This window comes from Choristoneura fumiferana, chromosome 30, assembly GCF_025370935.1.
Source record: "Choristoneura fumiferana chromosome 30, NRCan_CFum_1, whole genome shotgun sequence".
NCBI classification, from domain to species: Eukaryota; Metazoa; Arthropoda; class Insecta; order Lepidoptera; family Tortricidae; genus Choristoneura; species Choristoneura fumiferana.
This window is the reverse complement of record NC_133501.1, coordinates 3,148,163-3,169,735: the sequence shown is the minus strand read 5'-3', so window position 1 is coordinate 3,169,735 and position 21,573 is coordinate 3,148,163. Positions and strand designations below refer to the sequence as shown.

General features: G+C 40.0%; 1 protein-coding gene across 1 annotated transcript in view; it reads right to left on the bottom strand.

Moving 5' to 3' along the window:
- larp (La related protein) overlaps positions 1 to 21,573 on the bottom strand; it is a 120,854-nt gene that overhangs the window by 44,243 nt on the left and 55,038 nt on the right. The window contains exons 4-9 of the mRNA XM_074110017.1: positions 16,028 to 16,156; positions 15,587 to 15,716; positions 14,636 to 14,752; positions 11,947 to 12,113; positions 1,380 to 1,573; positions 374 to 563 (exon numbers count right to left, since the gene is read on the bottom strand). Of these exons, the coding sequence (XP_073966118.1) occupies positions 374 to 563; positions 1,380 to 1,573; positions 11,947 to 12,113; positions 14,636 to 14,752; positions 15,587 to 15,716; positions 16,028 to 16,156 (927 nt within the window). The remainder of the gene's footprint in view (positions 1 to 373; positions 564 to 1,379; positions 1,574 to 11,946; positions 12,114 to 14,635; positions 14,753 to 15,586; positions 15,717 to 16,027; positions 16,157 to 21,573) is intronic.

The following is a 21,573-nucleotide window of genomic DNA, read 5'->3' as shown; positions in this document are numbered from 1 at the left end:
GCTCGGTACGTGTTCTGATTTAAATATATTGCATAAAACACATTAAAAGCAATCTAGTAATTTAAAAATCTGAACCTAATAAGTTGTTACTCGCGAATATAAAAAATATAAAACTGAAAATGACAAAAACATTGATAACTCAGTTCCTTTTCAATGTACGAGTAAACCCAGCAAATTTTGTGTGATGAGGCTTTATCAAATTAAGAGTAAGTGGCACATATGTGCAAGTGGCATATTTCTTTAAACTAAAAAAAAAAAAAAACAATTTTACAGGACCCGGGTAATCCAAACATTGGTATTAAATTTAAGAAAAAACTGTAATTATTAGACGAGTCGGTAGTTTTAGTGCGACGATCACAATGTCAAATATCACCTTGAACCCATTCACAAGCTGCAACTTGTCCGAGTCGCGTATTGCGTCCAGCACGAGCGCGACGTCGCCGGTGAGCGCGCGCACGCGGTGGAACGAGGCGATCAGCGTGACCGGTATCGTCCCGTCCGCGGCCATCTTGCGCCGTAGGAAGAAGTCGCGGGCGAGGTTGTCAGGGCTGAAGTAGTATTCACTGGAAACATTTCAAATACAGGATTAGACACTCAATTTACCATGAAAGCTAAACGTTTATACAGTAAGTTAGCCATGAATAACTACGTGTCTCTTTTTAGTGGGAGAAGTATACCGATAGTTTAAATTGGTTTTGAAGTAACTGAAAGGCAAAAAAACTCAGCGCATGCCCATAAAGCTTTCTTAAAAATATATAGAAACTCTTTTTGTTTGTGGCTGTTGCCTTTGGTCTTAGACGAATATTTTACTTTATTCACTAGAGCATAAAGTCATTTTATGCCGCTTAGACCCAGCTATAAACACGAACTTAAAGTAAAGTTGGTGTTTATGCTGGATCTAGGCGACATAAAATGACTTTTTATGCACTAGTGCATAAAATAAAATCTTTGTGTAAGACCAAGGTAATTAGGTGTCAACAGCCACAAACAAAGAAGTTTCTTTATATTTTTTTAATACATTTTTATTTATATAAAACTAAAAATCAATCAAAATAAATCACTGAAACTAAAAAATATATAATCGTATACTAATGCATGAAAAATAAAATTGAACAATTCGTAATTCGTTTTGTATTGAGTAATTCGTAGTGAGTGAACAATTGTTTTCACTGTTGCTATTTCATTTCCTCGCCATCGAAGTGAAAAAAAGAGTGTAAAACTCGAGCATTAAATCCATTTTCCCCTCGACGTGTCTATCCACCCTCGCCGTACCGGCTCGGGTGGCTATATGAACGTCTTGGGTAAAATGACTCGTTTTATGCTCTCGTTGTACAATCTACTACTTTCTTACTTTTAAATACCGTATTCAGCATACTCACATTTGCTTCTTGATGAGGTCCTTCAAGGTGGCCTGATCCAATCCGAGGCCGTAGGGCGCGCTCGTGGCATGCGCGGCGCCGTAATAAAAAGCCTGCGCGAGCGGCGGTGCCAGCGGCGGCGCCAGCGGCGTCAGCGCGCCGTAGTGCAGCACGAGGCCCTGTGTGACCAAGGGCTGAGGTACTCGCTGACTGAGCTGGGATAGGGCGGGGAGGGGGCGGTTGAGAATACGTGCCAATACTTCTCCGATAGAGAAGGGATACATGAATAACTGATGATATAACATTATAGGCGGACATCTTTACTACGTCGGTGTTTTATTTTTTTTTTTTTTTTTATTGAATTTGTTTGTATTCATTACTGTTGCAACGAAACGCAGGGTCTAAGAGGAGACTGCGGCCGCAGAACGGAACCGTAAAATAATGTCAATAGGAACTGTCATTACGAAGCACCTTTCTTTTTTTTAAATCGCTACCGGCCACTTATGTTCTATTTGTATCATTTTTTTTTTATTATATTTTATTCTTCAAAATTCCTATTTCTTTTGGAACTACTTCAACCCCTAAACAATGACTTTTTTTTAAGTGAAGACCTGATGGTGCAACATTACAGGCCTTGTATCTTTGGACTACTATGTCGGTGTTTTATTTTATTCTTATTTAATTTGTTTATTTATTCATCACTTTTTAAAAAGTGAAGATCTGATTTTTTTATGTCTTACAATGTCTAGTTATTTATTTAGGTTTACATTGTATCATAACATAGACCTTGTCAATATCAGTCGAGAAAGATAAAAATTTTGTAATGTCCTATTTCTATCCCAGTGCAGTGTACAGGCCTTCTCTCAAAATTAGTGGGTTATTTCTTTCTTGGAAATTAGTCTTTTATTAAATAGAAAACTACACTATACCAGATTAACAGAGCCTATATTTATCCCTAAAATAAGAATAAAATTTACACGGAATTTAGACGTAATTGTGGACTACAGCTATAATAAAGTATTTTCCTTTGACATTCATATTTTTAATTATACAGAAGAAATTATTGGCCTAATGTACCTACCTATATCTTTTTTCTACACGTATTCTCAACATAGACATGAGTAATGAGATATTATGATCATTAGTTCCATATACCATCAGCCATCATATAAAAATGCTTGATAAATAACATCGTAGCATATAAGCAGCACAATGTCCCACATATAAAACCCAGTTTTATAATAATTTATTTATATATTTTGAGCACCACTCACGTGATTCAATGATTATTAATATATAATACATTACATACACATACAACTGTCTTGTGAACACGCTTCAATCAAGTCAGAAACAATCCAGTTTAAAATATATGAGGAACTATGAAGGCGTCATTTATAATGAAAATTTGTTGAATATTAAGCCAAATCATTCATTTCAGGCCTTTAGATTATATATTTATAAAAAGCAATTGCATATATTTATAGATATGAAAAGTACATTTTTAGTACAAGCGCAAAAGTGAGGTTATGACTTTGAGGTTAGGCACGTGTTTTATGAAACAAATAAAAATGATAAATGCGAACGGAAGTAAAATAAAAACATGCGTTTTTTTTTAAATAATATAAACCCATAACTCAGTGGTACCCAAAAAAATGATAAATGATTGCCAAATGTTTTGGGTTTGGGACACATTTTGGTATATGTATTCCCCTTATAATAATAAAGTTACACAAAAATATCTGCGCTCAAATATCATTTGTCCCTTTTTACACATAATGTGAGAAAGAGAAGGATACTCGTATGAACTTGGAGTAAGATAAAAAATAAAATACGGTGTTCATAAAATAACTACAAAAAAAGTGGCAACTATGGCAGATAAATCAGTGTAGCTTTAAAGAAAATTACATATACCAGGGACAAAAGCATTCAGCCATAGCTTTTGCCCGAAAACAATGATATGCACAGTCAATAACTCTCATATCTAGAACGATAGAAGTTGCAATCTGATAACCAAATAATTATGAAGGTTGTTGACTGTGTTAAGAAATTATAAAAAGTTGACAATTGTTACAAATAATCAAAAAGAGTGGGGCTCTTTCAACCACTGTCATGTGTTGAGAAAATGTAAGAATCTCTGAGAAACCGCTTGTCTTCAAGTTATTTTTTATGATATCATCATCATATCAGCCGCAGGACGTCCACTGCTGGACATAGGACTCCCCAATAGAACTTCATTTGCTTCGGTCGCAAGCGGCCTGCATCCACAGTGAACAATTGACTTAACCAGGTCATCCGTCCATCTCGTTGGTGGTTGGTCATCGTAACCAACAATAATTAACAAAAATATGAGTAAAACTCTTTAGCCCAGGCACTACCACTAGCCCTTCCTTCTTTCTGTAAAAAAGGTTGCCTGGAAGAGATCGCTCTTAAGCGATAAGGCCGCCTATTGCTCACCTTGTAATTTTAATAATTTGTTTTCTGTATCGCTTACTATGTCTGGTGTACAATAAAGAGTCTTTGTATTGTATTGTATTGTATTGTACCATGTAGTATAAAGACAAAAAAAGAAGACTACAGCTGTACGGGACAATGTAGTCTCGAACGAGTCTTGGATGATAGTTGAATTGATATATGGCAGATTACTGAATTAATGATTTATTTGATAATTGATTACAATTGATACACCGATGCACACCGTGGCGGATAAATGTGCACTGACGCAAATGCTAATAATATAATGAAATTACACAATACTACGTGAAATGCTGACAAAAGGAATGTGCGGTTTACATAGACCGTACATGCTCCCGCGGGCAAGATGAAGAAAGATGATGATAATCCTTATGTATAAAAAAAGTATTAAAAGTTATAAATTTTAGTGATCTAAACTTTAAACTAATTCATTCGAGTGAAAATCGGCCACCGATAATTGGTGATGTGGCCCCTGTTGCGTGTGCTTGACTGATGAATTTCCGTAGGAGCGGAATGACGTGCGTCGCTCTCTTGTCCGAACTTTCAGTAGATGATAAATATGTTGCAGGTCTGTTTGTATTTTGTCTATTGGAACGGCTAACTCCTTTGATAGTTGTCCGGATATAATGTTTAACTCGTCTCTTAGTTGAGTTGGCGTTAACAGGTGAATATTAAATTTTCCGTGATGAACATTGGTTATTTGTTCCAATAATGTCTCCTGAATGTTTTTCAGATTTATCAACATGGTGTTGGCGATTATTGAGGCTAACATAAATTCGCTGCTGTGTTGGATGTCGGTGACTTCTTGTTTTAAAACATTGGAGGCTCTTTCTAAACTGATAACATGCTGATTAAGAGCTTTGTGTTGTTTATTCATGACGTCTTCTACTCTTTTTAATAAATTATATTCGGCCTCTATGACCGACGTTTGATTTTTCCATAGTAATGCAAGATGTTTTTATTATCCCTGATTAAATTGATATCCTTTGTATATTGTTCCGCGAAGTGTTCATCCAGCATTCCAAATAATGATTGGCTATATATCCGACTCCGTTGATAAGACTCTACGTAGTCGAGTCGTCGAGCGTGTGACCTGCTGACCGAGCATTAAGCTCTTGTAGTACTCGAGTTCCGCGAAGCTGTGACGTAGCTGGATAAGAACCGAGTCGCATTGAGATTGTATTGTTGTCTTTGAACACATGTTTTCTAGGGTGTGGAGATATTTTTGAAGAAATGGTTGTCCTTGCCAGTTACGGTCCCATATCGTAGTACACGATTAACTTCCATTCGTCGCGTATAAGATGCATATTTGATATTTTATCAAAATAAATACCTTGCTGTGTTATTATGTTCATTAAACTGTGTTCAGCCTGCGCCGATGATATTAGAGTGACGAAAAATAGTAGCGCCAGCATAAGGAAGTTGCATGATATTTTACTTTTCGTTTGCTTTTGTTTCGCCTTTACTAGCTCCGGCTCCGTCTTCGATTTTGTTTTGATATTAGTTTCCGTATCAACTGGCAATTTGAATACCTTGATGATCGGTCGTTTCATGATACCGTTTTTTGTTTTAATTGATACTACTCTCACGTAGCCATCTCTTCCAGGGTGAACTTCTATGACTCTTCCTTTGTTAGTTTTAATATCTATGAATCCTGTATAGTCGACAGCGGTGTGATAAAATGGTCGAATTGGATTACAACGCGCTTCGGGTAAGTCTCCCATGATTTGCTCTTGTTTTATTGGTTGATGCCGCCGGCACTTGATACAATGATTGATATGTTTTTTAACGGCTCTGTTCCCTCCTAAAATCCAGTAATGATATTTGAGCTGTCGCAACGTTAATCGTGCTCCTCCATGATGAGTCAGGAGATGGGCATTTTGGATCAGTAGATCGGTCATGTGACCCTTGTGCGGAATGATAAGAGGGTGTTTCATATTTACATCAATATTAGCGTTTCGTATTCTGCCATTGACCCTTAAAAGACCATCTTTATCCAAAAATGGATTAAGTGCTAAAAGATTGCTCTTGGAATTAACTCGTCCATCTCGAGTGATGCTTTCTATCTCATTTTGAAAGGTTTGATGTTGTACATGTCTTATTAATATATTTCTTGCTCGCCGCATTTCCGGTACGGTGATATAATGCACGGCTTGTTTGTCACGTGATACCGCGCGTAGTACCCATGCGAGTACTCGCGTCATACGGTTTATATTACTATGCTTCTTGATTAAATCGTCGATTACGTCACAACTGTTACTTGTAGTTGTGACGTTTGTTTGATGCGATCGTTTGACATCTTGTTCTGTGATATAAATTGTATCTTGCGGCTTTGCTTGATATGTTGGTAGCCAGGTGGGTCCCTGCCACCACAACTTATTTTCCTTTAACTGTGCCGCAGTTATTCCTCGGCTTGCGCAGTCTGCTGGGTTTTCGGCTGATTTTACATAATGCCAGCACTCCGGTGATATAACTTCTTGAATTTTCATCACTCTATTTGATACAAATGGTTTCCAGCGATTGATGTCGCCTTGTAGCCAACCCAGAACAGCTGTAGAGTCTGTCCAGCAAAAAAGTTTGATATTGTGGCTTGATAAACACTGTAAAACTTGATAAATCAGTTTTGATAAAAGCAGAGCGCCAAGCAATTCGAGTCGGGGTAATGATACTTCTTTCTTCTCGGGTACTAATTTTGATTTAGCTGCAATAATGGTGATTTTCGCTGGTAATGATAAGTGATCTTCAATCCTTTGACCTTCTCGTTGAATTTTGCTGTAGATTACACAGGCGTACGCATTTACTGAAGCGTCGCAAAAGGCGTGTAATTCTATTGTATCATTTTCATTGTTTTGTAACCATCTAGGCACTTGAATGTTGTCAATTTCGTTTAGATTATGTTTGATTTTTCTCCATTCATTCTCGATGTGTTCCGGGACTTGGTCATCCCAACCCAAGTTCTCTTTCCAAACAGATTGAAATAACAGTTTTAGTTTTGTAGTCGTTGGACACAGCCAACCGAGGGGGTCAAATACTTTTGATATGTCTGACAGAAGTGAGCGTTTTGTAGTTCGGTTTGAAGTCTGTGTCTGGGTATTTAAATTCAGTTTAAACATAAATACATCTTCTTTTGGGTTCCACTGTAGGCCCAACGTTTTCCTTGTTTCTTGATTTTTAAAGTCGAAAAATTGTTGATTGTTTTCTGTATTCACACCTGCTAATAATTCAGTGTTATTGGAAGACCATTTTCGAAGATTAAAGCCTCCTCTTTTAAGTAGACTGATAAGATTTTCTTGGATTTTTCTTCCTGCTTCTATGCTATGGCTGCCACTCAGAAGGTCGTCCATATAAAAGTCCTGTTCCAGTACTTTGGCAGCTTCAGGATATAGGTGGCCTTCGTCTATAGCCAATTGCTTTAACGTCATCATGGCTAGGAATGGCGCTGCTTTTGTACCGTAGGTGACAGTGGTCAAGGCGTACTCGCGCAAGAGCTGTTTTGGATGGTCTCGCCATATGATTTTTTGATAAAGTTGATCTTGCTCATGGCACAGAATTTGCCGAAACATTTTTTCTATGTCGGCTGTGAAGGCAATTCTATATTGTCTCCATTTTAAAATAAGTGATAATAAATCTGATTGTAGATTTGGTCCACGATACATCATGTCATTTAAACTATAGCCCGATGACGTAGGTGATGACGCGTTGTATACGACACGTAATGGAGTAGTTGTTGATTCAATGCGACGCACACAATGATGCGGTATGAAATTATTGGGTGTCGTATTTCCCTCGCACAGTCGCATGTGGCCGTGTTCTTTATATTCATTGATAAATGATTTATAATCTTGTGATAATTTTTTGTCTCTGCTAAACTTTTTCTCAAGGTTTAAAAATTGTGCAACTGCTTTCTGCTTGGATTCTCCCAATTTTTCCCCAATTTCTGGTTTTAATGGTAGTCGGACTACGTAGCGACCGTCTTCCCGGCGTGTAGTTTCCGTCTTAAATTGATTGATACAGTATTGATCTTCTGATGATAAGTCGTCCGAGGTTTCCGTAATATCCTCTGTCGCCCAAAATCTGTTGATATCTTCCAGGTTGTGTAAAACCACATTACAACGATAAGATTTCATATTGCCGCATAATATCCATCCTAGGCGCGATTGTTGCGCAATTGGCAAGTTTTCTTTTTCTCTGATAATGGAGTTTAAAATGATATTTGAATAGATATCGGCTCCTAGTAAGATATCTATGGGTCTACTGATATAAAATTCAGGGTCTGCCAGCTGAATGCCGTCGAGATGGGACCATGATGGTTTCGTGAATGATCGATTAGGTAAGTTATTGATAAGCCGGTTCATGATAAAGGCTTTCGTGTTGAACGAGTAGTCATTGTAAATTGACTTAGCCGTGATATTAATAGCTCCCTTGCAGCTGTTTTCTCTGGTTCCGATTCCGAAGATTGAGCCCTTGTAGCTCTGTCTTTGCAATCCAAGTTGTTGAGCAGCATTTTCTGTGATAAGTGATATTTGGGAGCCTTGATCAATTAATGCCCGTAGTATGATATAGGATCCATTTGAGGTTTTCACTTTGATTTGGGCGGTTGATAATAAAGTTTCAGTTTCTTCATCTTGAGACACGTGGCCGGTATTATTTCTGGGACTTTGTTCATTTGCGGCTCTTTTGATTTTGCCGACAAAGGCTTCATGTATAACGGTGTTGTGTTCACCGTTACATTGTTTACATCGCTTCTCCGATTTACATGGATTGCCGTAATGTTTGTATAAGCAATTCTGACATATGTTATTGGAAGTAAGTGTTGCAAGTTTGGTTTCCGGTGTCATAGCTAGGAATTTATGGCATCGGAATAAATCATGTTCCAGATAGCAGAACGAACATTTAGTGATATTAGTTGCAGCGGTTTGATAATGCTTGTTAGGAAATGATTGATAATTTTTTCTGGTAGCTGTGTGATAATTTCTATTCTCTTTGAATTGTTGCTCGTATTGAGGTTTTTGATACTCATATGATGAAGTTCTTAAAAAGTTTGATCTCTTTTCTTGACTTTGTTGTTGAGCAGGTTTAACGAAATCTTGTTTGCGGCGAGATGATTCCAAAGCGGTAAACTTTACTTCCAAAAATTTTAAGAAATCTGATAATGTAGGTAATTCTCTCGGATCCACTAAGTGTTCAATGTAATCGTTGTGAGAGTCCGCATCGAGTTTTTGAGTTAATAAGTGAACGATCAACGGATCCCATGTCGATGTATTTACTCCCAAATTTTCAACTGCGTGTATAAATTCCTTGGTTGTATCATGAAGCCTTTTGATTAGCAGAGCTGACTGCTGCTGCATAGTTGGTAAACCAAGCAGGATGTTAACATGTGAACTGAAGATTAGTTTGTTATTGTTGTAGCGGTGATTTAAAATATCCCAACATACTTGATAGTTTTCAGAACTGATATTTAAATGTTGAATGAGTTTCTCTGCTTCGCCTTTCACCTTGCTCTTCAAAAATTGCATTTTCTGCGCGTTTGATATTGAATTATTTTTATGAATTGTTTCGGTAAATAGATCTTTGAATGATATCCACTGATGATAGTTGCCGCTAAATATGGGAATTTCCATAGCTGGTGTTGATTTTTCGCGATGCGATGAGGCCCACATCTCACTATTGATATGTTTCTTCACTTCGTTGTATTTTTGTTCACATTTATTGTATGCGTGTTCATATTCTGGTCTTTCATTTATTTGTTCACTGTCGATCTCCCAATGCAATGAGTCGACTACTGACCAGCGAGCTTGGAGGGTTCGCAAAGCATCTTCGTACTCCCATCTTTCCGTAAGTATTTCTAAGTTGATATTATTGATAGCACGTTGAAATGCTTTAAAATTACTTTGTTGTTTTCGATACATTTCCTCCAATTTACTTTGATTACCTCTTTCCGTTGTTTGAGGGCCGGAAGTAGTTCCTTGGTGGTCCTTGGGCGGGTTGGACTGCTGTCCTGATGTTGTGTTTCCTGCCCCACCACTTGCTGCTGAAGACGCTTGATCTTGAGTATGCCAATCCATGTTCAGGTTGAATTTTGAGGTAGCAGGTCGTAAAATGGGTTTTTCTTCTGGATTTGCAGGCATGAGCTGTTGTATAGTTTTGCGTGCCTCGCTGTAAATGTTTGATACACGTTGATAATGATTTTCGGCGAAATAGATGAAGTCGCGATTCTCGTATTCGCACAATTTGATATGATTGTTCTGGAATTCCTGCCAATACTGTTCAAGAGTATCTAATCGTCTTTTGATATTCTGCGCAGTTTTTCGTTCTGCTCCATCCTTTTTAAAATTTATAATTAGTTTATCTATGGCTTCTGCAAGCTGACCTTGAGTCTTGAAAAGATCTTCCATTTCTGAGCTGATAATCCTTTTTTAATGATATTGGTTCTGCTAAATGATATAGGAAATGATGATAATAGCTTCAAAATATGCTGATAATGATTTTGATATCTTGTTTTGTACTCGTTATGCAGTATATGCGCCTTCTCAATTTCGACGGTGGGACCCGCTTGTGGGAGGCCGCCAAAACCGATTCGCTACCGCTTGGTGATCTTGAGGGCTTGATGATTTTGATGCTGATAACTCTGATTATTGATACTTTAGTCCACAAATAACATATCCACAGGGAACACGTTTTAGCGAAGTCACGTTGCACTGACACGTGCCCCGGTTTTTGAACTGTTCCGCGCACTGAGTCAAAATTGTTCGAAGGACCATAAAGATGTACGGGACAATGTAGTCTCGAACGAGTCTTGGATGATAGTTGAATTGATATATGGCAGATTACTGAATTAATGATTTATTTGATAATTGATTACAATTGATACACCGATGCACACCGTGGCGGATAAATGTGCACTGACGCAAATGCTAATAATATAATGAAATTACACAATACTACGTGAAATGCTGACAAAAGGAATGTGCGGTTTACATAGACCGTACAACAGCATTTAAGCTGGCTGTGTACAAGGACGAGATTAGCTGACCTGCCTGGCTTCAATAATGAAGTGGCACTATGAAGATAGCACTTAAGCCTTATTTACACCGCGAGCGGAGCCGACTAATACGACTTAGTTTAACTTACATCGACCAACTTCATAGAGGTCTGGTTGTAAGTACTTTCATGCAGCCGATCGTTGTACGTTAAGCCGGGTACTCACCAGCGAGCTGTAACTGTAACCGTTGCACGATACAGTTCCCAAAAATCATATTGTATATGTAGTTCGCGAACGGAACGCGCTGTGCTCGCAGCGAGCAGATGACGGCCAGGTACTCATTGCTTAACTGTAACCGTTGCACGTTACTGTAACCTAAAACATAGTGTGCACGTGGTTCGCAAGCCTGCCGCGAGCAGTACACGTGCGGCTCGCAGTGAGCCGACGAGTGTCGATTTCTAGAACCTCGTTACTGTATCTGTTACAGCTCGCTTGATGAGTACGCTCGGTGAGGGCGCTCGATGGATGTCACGAGTGAAGATCGTTTCACGCGTACACACTAGTACCTCGTCACCTATATCGCATGCTGAGAACGAAAGGGACTCAACTCAAAAAAGCCATTTTTGGCAAATCGCAAAAATGTGATTGTGTTTCAGGTTTCCTTTTCAGGTCAGAATAGTTTTCACGATATTTAGGACTCTATAGGAATCTGTTCCAACTCAATCAGTTTTAGGTCACTTTTAAAACAACGGTAACACGTAGTTGGTACCATTTGTGACGCAATATTGAAGCGGGCGCTGTCATTCCAACGGCAGGCGCTAGAAGGTGTGTGATAAAGAGACCAACGATATCATTCTGAACTCTTCTGACTAAATTGTGAAGTATGCCTTTAAAGGTCGTTTAATATAATTAACTCAATTTTGACTTGGTTCACTTTCGTTCTCAACATGCGATATGTTCGGTTACAGTTACAGCTCGTTAGTGAGTACCCAGCTTTAAACTAAGTCATTACATTAATGAACCCCTCTGCTCGCGGTGGAAACCGAGCTTTAAGTATAGGGTATAGGGGGCCGATCGCTGCTGGTTGCAGTCGCTAGCATCGGAATGCTAAGGTCAAGGTGACCAGCTTACCTGCGCCAGGTCGGGGTGGAACTCGGGGTGGTGGAACATATGCGGCTGAGGGGGCGCGGGGAGCGCGGACGCCGGGCGGGGGGCGGGGCGCCGAGCGCCGCGGCCGCGCGTCGCCCCGCGCCCGCGCGAGCTGCCGCGGCGGTCCTCGCCGTTCAGCGACACCGTGTCTACCGGACCAAAGGAAACGAATCAGTTGTGTCTATTATTAATTCGCATAAATATTCCTAGTTCTAATTGGCATAGTGCTATTTCGCATAATCATTAGTTCGCATAAATTAATATGTATAAATGAACGAAAATAATTTCCTTGCTCACCCGCGACCTTACGATAGCTAAGCTTATGCAAAATATGCGTGTTCATGCAGTTCCTCCACCTCCACACTGTAAGAACACACACAAATCACACAAACCCATCTATCAACACCACCACACTACACTGACGCGTTTCGAACTCAAACAGAGCTCATCTTCAGAATGACACAACCGTACACCATGCTACCAGTTGTTAGACTAACGAACCACAACCACCGTTTTAACTTGTCACTGTAACTCCCCAAGTACCCACATACGTTTTATGAAACAAAACAAAACTACCCACAAATTATTAATAAAAAAATTTTAACCGTCCTTCAAAACTACCTTGATTTTTTATTTATTTACTGTCAAGGCATGTTTTATTAACTGCCATTGCTGAAATTAGATCCAAGCCGTAGCAAGGGAGATGAAACTAAATTTACCTGCTCATTAATAATAGACCCCATACTGTTGTATCTAACTATCTCCATGCATTCTAAAACATCGAGACGAAACCCCTTGCCACAATAATATTACATATATTATTTTGCATATTTTGCATAAGCTTAGCTATCGTAAGGTCGCGGGTGAGCAAGGAAATTATTTTAGTTCATTGATATGGACCTCCGCAAAGTAACGCCTGATTCAATAAATTATTTAATATGTATAACGTAAATGCGCATACAGATGTATCCATCGTATTTATCGTGCTCTCTCAATGAGGGCTATCGCGAATGAATTCGCCGCTAGAGGCGCTAGTGTAGCGTGAGGTCTCCGAAATGTCAAATCTCATAGTTTTTGGGTGAGCTACGCGGGTTTATTTATAATTAGAATAATTTTGTGAATATTTTGCAATATCTGAAATTAATTATGGCAAATATGCGTTCCGGGGCAATGAATGTGTGTTTTGAGACAGTTTTTCTTTCGGAAACCTTTGACCTCCCTTTTTTCCGAACAAAACGGGGACTATGCAACACTGTGGCATGCTCGTTATTTTTATGGTACGGTTTTAAGGTGTATGAAATATGATTTTAATCCAAACTTTGTTTTCACGCCTGTAATAACAGACTTTGAAAGCCATACTTAAAAACCTCACGCAACAGTGCGCCATCTAGTGAGACAAAAAACGATAGCCCTCATTACCTTCAGTGCCCATCGTTCAGCCGTTTTGACATTTGACACTACTAACACAGATCCAGCGAGCGTTCTAGTTTTTGCTTACCGAATAACCTAACCTAACAAAAAGTTGGAAAACCCCCGACGTTGTCGCTTCAAAGGGCTGAACCGATTTTGATGAAACATGTTTAAGAACCATCGCTAGACAACCGCATTCAAATCGGTCCACCCATTTAAGAGCTACGATGGCACACACATAGCGCAAAAGGGGTTAAAAGCTCGAGAAAAAAGAATATATTCCATTATCTAATAATTAAATGTACCTCGACAAGTACTTGAATGTGTAAAGAAAAGACAAATTCAATTTACTTTTCAAGATGTTTAATGTTCCCGCACTGCGTAACCCAATGTCTCTATGGATTAGAGAAAAGAGGCCTAAAGTACGGGAATTCGTGTTAATCTACATACATACATGGCCAGTATTTTATTTACGATAAAAGGCGTTTGTATAATTTCGTCTAAAAAGCAGCTGGTCTAAGTAACAACTGGTCTAAAAAGCAGCTGGTCTAAGTAACAACTGGTCTAAAAAGCAGCTGGTCTAAGTAACAACTGGTCTAAAAAGCAGCTGGTCTAAGTAACAACTGGTCTAAAAAGCAGCTGGTCTGAGTAACAACTGGTCTAAAAAGCAGCTGGTCTAAGTTACAACTGGTCTAAAAAGCAGCTGGTCTAAGTAGCAACTGACCTAAAAAGCAGTCTGTCTAAGTAGCAACTGTTCTAAGAAACCACTGGTCCTAACCTTGTCGAAAACTTGAAAAAAGTTAGGTCAGAGTTGCTACGCGGAATATAGGAATAGGAACTCCCCGAAGCGGAACTCCGTCGAATTTGAGTCAAAGAATTTTAGACCACTTGCTACTTAGACCAGCTGCTTCTTAGATCACTTGCTACTTGGACCAGCTGCTTCTTAGACCAGTTGCTACTTACACCAGCTGCTTTTTTAGACGAAATGATACTAACCCGATAGAAGTAATTGGCAGATTGCACAGGCAGTACATTTTGAATTTGGATGTAATGAAGTCGTCCGCCACTGCCGATGTAACTAGGTAACAAAGGATCTTGATGCAAAAAAGCTTCAAGCCTTACTTAAGTGGACGCCTGTTGAACAATAGTATGAGCAGCGCTAACTGCGCGCGTCGCGCCCGCGCCCGCAGGCTGCGCCCGCGCAGTGCACCCGCGACAGCTGCGTACCCCCTAAACTCTGGTGCCTGAACTGGAGGTTTACCATTATCCGGCCTGGCCGCATGGGGAGGGCCGTGCTTGCTCGGCCGCGCCGCCTTCACGTCGATATCGAGCGGCACCCACTTGTGCTTGCCCGACTTGTTGCCGCCTTTGCCGCCACCTGGAATGTTAAGTTTAGCTGTCAGATGCTGTGTCCTTTGGAGAACTGCTGCGGAGCTGGCTGTCAAACCGGAGTTCTACAGGTGCCGCAAACGCTGTAAAATTGTGGGTTTGGGACTAGGTTAATTGGTTTAAATTGCCCTATGATTATTTTTATTCATCGCGACCATTTTTGTCGTATTAGGAGTAACTATTTTTTTTTTGAATATTTTATATTTAAATCAAAACTTCTATAGGCGAAAAACTAAAGTAAATGACCAGTTGTAGTAGTGCACAGAATTGATATGGAGCTTAAGTCATTTTTCCAATTTGGAACGTCAATTCGTTTATAGGGACACGTTACTACTACATACAACTTTAGTTTTTCACCTATACCGCCTTTTAAGTTAGTTCTCTCAACGGAAATCATCGTCAACCAACAATCGTCACCGGCGGCGGGTAGGTCGACATCGCCGGTGGCGTTTCAAAGAAACCACCCTCGAACATTCCCGAACACATTCGTTCGTCGTCGGTCGCGGACACGCGTCGGTCACCGGTCGCCGGTCAGAGAAACCAAGGCCTAACCGAGCTGCTGTTCTGCGCAATATCGAATTCTGCATTTTTCCTAGATATAAAGTAGCTTTACATTAATGAATTTTTAGAATTGCATTCCGCAATCAGCATTACTCCCTACGTACATACATAGTTAAGCTCTTTATCATTTATTTGTGGCTATGCAATGAAGTGAAATTTTCGAAAATGCAATATTATTCGTGACGTGACCTCAACAACATAAGCGTGTTCAAAGTGCTCTTGGCAAGGATTTTATCATCAGGCTATCAGGGTATATAGTTACCTGCAGCCTTGGCTTTGTCGTTGTTCTGCCTGTCCTGGTGATGTTTGTCGCCAGGCACATTCTGGTTATTCGAGGAGTCCACTCTCTCCACTCTCGGATGGTGTTCCTCCAGCGGCTTCCTTTCTTGGTCCTGGAATGATGAGACAGTACTTCAGCAGTTGGTCGAAAGCAGTTTAAAAGAGGAGACCAGCGACAAGCCTTTGATCAAGGTAGAGCGAGATAGTCTACACCGCTCCCGCGCCTCTCGAAAGGCGCCATGATATTATTTTGCACTGGTAACTGGAAAATGGCGCCTCTTGCCATCTATTAGCTAAACAACATTGTAAATGTAAAAAAAAAAATTCGTCGTTGAGTTTCTTGTCTGATTCTGAAAAGAGGTTTTTCCGAACTGGTGGTAGATTTTTTGACATTCGTAATTGCTGGTTATTAAACTTGACTCACCGCATTGCCATTATGGTGCGATGTCTCCGCTTCGTTACAAGGCGGCGGCGTGGAGTGACACCGCGCGCCGGGGCCGGCCACGGCCGCGCCTAGCGTCGGCCAGTCTCCGATGTCGGAGAAGTCAGAGGCCTGCAGACAAAAGAAGGAATACATTAGCCAAGTTATGCCTTGTTGTGAACAGTGCAAAATGAGATATAGAAAGAAAGAAATAAAGATTTATTTTGGCTCCATAAGTAACCACCTTACAATAATAAAATAGATAAGACTAAAACTACATAGCACTAAAACTAAGTTACTTGGTGACACTACAGGATACCAAAAAGGGTCTCCACTCAGCATGTGTTGCCTGCCGCACATTATGTGCAGTAACGCTGGTTTTCTGTGGGGCCCAAACGTTAAATATGTATGCATGAGCTAGTTCCTTTGGCCCAGTCAGACGAAGAAAATCTATCTATCTATAAAAATAAAAATGAATCTTAAAATGTGTTGCTAAGCGCAAAACTCGGGACCGACTGGTCCAATTTGAAAGAAAGAAAGAATGAAAATACAGAAAAAATACAACGGGGGCGAAGCCGCGGGCATCAGCTAGTAAAAAATAAAAAAAAACCATAGACAAGGAAGATATGCCTTATAAATAAGCTCAGTTTCTCAGCGAGCACTGGCGTGTATTAGATCGATTTCAGGGTAGGCAGCTGGTAGTTTGCTTGCAGCAGCGCGCCACCAGCGCAAGTGCTGCGTAACCTGCTGCCTACTCAATACAGCGAGCTGTGGAGAGAACTATGCTTGGGGTTTCTCTACGGGATCGCATCAGAAATGAATATATACGTAGAAGAACGAGGGTCACCGACATAGCGAAGCGAATTAGCTCGTTGAAGTGGCAATGGGCAGGCCATATAGCACGGAGAACAGGTGGCCATTGGGGTCGAAAAGTTTCCGAATGGTGACCACGGATTGGCAAACGCAGCTGACGACGTCCACCAACGAGATGGACGGATGACCCGGTTAAAGCCAAGGGTTCAGTCAGGGTGGATGTAGGCCGCTTCCAACCGAAGAAACTAGAGGTATATGGAGGAGGCCTATATGTAATAGCGGAGTTCCTACGGCTGATATGATGATGGTGAAGAGATTATGAACGCCAATTTTCTAAAGCTGAGCGACCCCAAACAGCTCTTATTTCGAATGGATCAATATGGTTGGTGTGGTGCCTTATACATAAACCTTCAGGCTTAAGTAACCGTAAGTCTGCATCGTCAGGGGGATTATTCTTTTCAGCGGCAGAATTTACAATACCCTGACATCATGACGATGTAAGGCAACCCGGTGAAGAATAACCAAGTCTGTTACGGGCACAATCACTGCTGCACTCTCTACATCATCAAACAAAAGATGACCATTGCTGGACATAGGTTACAATTAAATGCCATAATGACGGGTCCTGCGCCGCCCGCATTCCTCAGACTCCTGTGTCCTTCACCAGGTAGGTGATCGGTCTACCTTGTAGGGGGGCTACCCACCCTGCCGTCTACGTGTATCTGTGGGTGCTACCAAGTTACCTGTACCTGCCCGTACTGCTCGACCTTGGCCCAGCTTTTCCGGCTCCGGCTCTTCCTTCTGGCCGATACGCCAGCTGTCATGCTCACTGGCGATCTCGGCACCACACTAATGTGACGGCATGTCACACGCACTTGTTTGTGACACCGTCACACACTATTTTGTGATACCGTCACACACTATTTTGTGTCACTTGTCACTTTGCACGTCTCGCACTACAGTCACTGTTTATATCGTGTATTGATTTGGTTCTGATTCACGCTACGTAGATTATAATGGAAGTTTTTTTAGATATAATCAATTTATAACTTCAAGTATCATTTCATTATCGTAACATAGGGACAAAACAGTTTTAAGCTTTGCTCCATTGTCGATGACATTTGAAATTATAGATGTGACGATAATAATATGAGCTATTCAATGATAGATTATAGATTTATTCAAACTTAGCAAAGTAATTTGGTTGTTTAGTTTCAGTTCCTTGTGACACAAATTGGATCTAATTATTGACGCTTTACCTTCAAAAATAAAATTAACCAATAACCGTATTTTCGGATTCTGAACCACAGTCGTATTCACCATTTCTTTCTGTGAAATGATAAAGGAGAAACGTCTTATAATAAATAACGTATACCTACGCTTTTCTTGACTCTAAGTGATGTTAGCGGAGTACTTGACAAGGGGTGGTAAAAGCCAATCTTCATACTAGCTTATACCACCTAACCCTAACAAAACTGAAAGTTCAGCTCTACCGCTAAACTTTCCATCATTCACCATATACATGCCCATTTTCTACGAGGCTAAAAAAATAAACTTCGGTTCTACGGTTTAATCGGTCAGGTGTGACATTACGTCTTGCAGGAAGCGGGAACCGGTCCGCGGGTCATCCGGTTCGTAAATACCAACCGGTCAACGTTATTCTAGTGCTTGATAAGTTAATGGCACATTCTTGAATGACCGTAAAACTTCGTGAAACCGAATCTTTGACGCTGGACGTTAACGCTTTTATATTTCACTAGCTTTTGCCCGCGGCTTCGTCCGCGAGGAATCCGGTTATCGCGCGCTGTTCCCTTGGGAACTGCGCATTTTTCCGGGATCAAAAGTAGCCTATGTCACTCTCTGGCCAATAAACTATCTCTATGCCTAAAATCACGTCGATCCGTCGCTCCGTTTCGACGTGAAAGACGGACAAACACACAAACTTTCGCATTTATAATATTAGTATGGATTACCAATGTCATCATCATCTAGGATGGACCTGGATCATGTGTGGCACGTAGATAGATAGTAGATTTACGTGGTTCTTAGAACTCTCATTACAATCTAGATAAATCCCGGAATTTCAACTACCTGGCCTGATTTTATAGTTCATTTTCTTACTTCTTATCATTTTCTATCTTCTCATGCTAACGAAGACTCATGTAAAAGTATATATATTTGCATTATATAGGGAACTATAGGTAAGGCGCTGGTTCATTAAAAGGCCGATTTCGAGACTAATGACTATATTTCGTATAAAGAGCCGACGGACTTTTTATCCGTCATCGGACCTACATTTACCTGCCAAATTTCGGCTCAATAGAAGGTTTTGAATTTGGTCAAATACGATGCAGATGTACCAAGTTAGACTCGCCATACATCCCGCGGCTGTCCATCTCATTGGTGGACGTTCTACGCTGTTCTTAGGTACCGATCCGCAGTTTCCGTTCGAGACCTCAGTTTGTCTCAGATTAACGTTTTCTATGTACAGAACTTCAATATTAATATAGACGTCCTCATAGCGGACACGGACTGGTTATAAAAAGGCAAAATTCAACGAAAACTTGAAAGTGGGCAATGGGGCAGTCGTCCTTGGTATTTGAACAGGGTCAGAATGTAGGTTAACGGCAGCAGGTGCGGCTTTTCGGTAGTTACCAACCAACCAAATCTTTAGCGACGTCTGTGCTCATACCATCAAGCGAGAAGGGGTCAATGGTCAGTTTTAATTAAAAAAGTTGCGCAATCGAAGCTGAGCGGAGCGGAATACAGTTATGAGTTGTGGATAACGCTCATTTCGAGGCTTAAAGACTCGAACTCTTAAGACTCCAGTCTTAAAGACTCGACTATATTTGAGAATTGAATTGGCTTATTTTATGCTTATGAATGCAAAAAACCGTCTTTGCGGCCTTTGAGTCGTTAAGCCTTGAGAGTCTTTAGGGTTCGAGTCTTTAAGCCTCGAAATGAGCGTTTTTCGCAACAGTTTATACCGTACTTTCATTGTTGTCGTTGACATGTAATAATTAGCGCTATCGAAGATTATTAACTATACTAGCTGTTGCCCTAGCTAGAGGCCTAGACACATTACACTAGTTTAAAAAAAAGATCATAAACAGACCTATCGCAGAAAGGTAAACCATAGAACCAAAATAAAAATAAAACTCATTTTTGCTTCCACAGACCGTAACAAAAACGTGATTGGCATCGAAAAAAAAATATGAATCGGTTATTTCTGTGAATAAAAAAATATAATTACTTACAGCAGTATGTACTATCGTAGCACAACATAAAAACCGAGTGTGCATAATGCTATAACGTAGCGTGGAACGACATAATTGCAATATCGTGGAATGTCAACAATTCCATTATTTGCATTGAAATTAAAAAAAAAACGATAAATCATATATGTACCTATGCCATTGTTTTAAGCTAACTGCATGCGCCGTTGGTACTTGGATACATAAAAATTAAAACCAATACTGCTTATGTATACTAGACAAAAGAAAATAGCCACTTAGTTTCATCAATAAAAATAATAATTGCGTTTTTACAAAAAGTATTTACATTGTAGATTGTATACTGTATTATACAACTGTGTAGAAACTGTGTGAAGTGTGGTGGTGGTGATAGATGGGTTTGTGTGATTTTTTGCAGTATGGAGGTGGAGGAACTGCATGAACACACATTTATTGCATAAACGTAGGTATAGGTCGCGTGTGTTCATTAATACAAACTGTGTTTAAGGCGCGAAATATTATAAATAGTCCCATTAATTTTTATTTTCATTTTACCAATGAAAATCATTTTCATTCGAGTACTATAGAATTTAAAACAATACGAGCAAATAAGCTTAAGTATTGGTAACCTTAAATAAGCGACGAAAGACGAAAGAAACCGAGAAATTGACAGTTTCAGAAAGAGATGCATATAGTAAACAGTCATAGAGGGGTGGATCCTATTCTTTTTTTACGAGCTTATAGCTTGGTAACGAGACTTTAAAGCCAAGATACTCCATCCCTAGCAACCTCAGATTATTTTCGTCTTCAATATTGAGTGAAGCATGAACCAATTCAATAAAAAAACGGAATTATATATTTTTTTGGAAAATGTGTTAAATGCTAAAAATACAATCATTATCTGGCAAGTGATGCAATGTGATCCTAACTTATCTATTACGAGATAACCAACAACACAGCAGAATTCATCAATCTCCGAAAAAAATAACCACAGACGCGAAAATGGAATATTGCTCACACTAACAGCACCGAACTCGCACAGATAACACAGATACTAGCATTCCAAGGTCGTAATAAACAAACGTCACTGATTAACGAACACAAGTCACTTGCACTTCGTAAATATCTACTTTTATTTATGAGCGTGCCTCATAACCTCAAAAACGCGGACTAGTGCGTTGCGTTGGTTCTCGCGTTCCACTCGGTAACGCGTGGCAACCACGTTGCGCACGCCGGTAGCGCCATCTCATACCGACGCGTGGGGGAACGCAGCTGTCACTTTCTAACACAGCGGCATCGTTACCATGGGTCGTTCTGTTTTTGTAGCGGAAAATTCGCTGTTTTAGATAGTGTTAAAAAGTTGCGTGAAATAATTTGAAGTTAGCTGGTAACGACTGTGCGATAGATTTCTAGACACAATACACTGTGTATTAATAAATTCGGATAATTTTGTAGACGTTTGGTATAGTTATGTTTTTCGCGATTTTTTACTGTGGTTGAGAA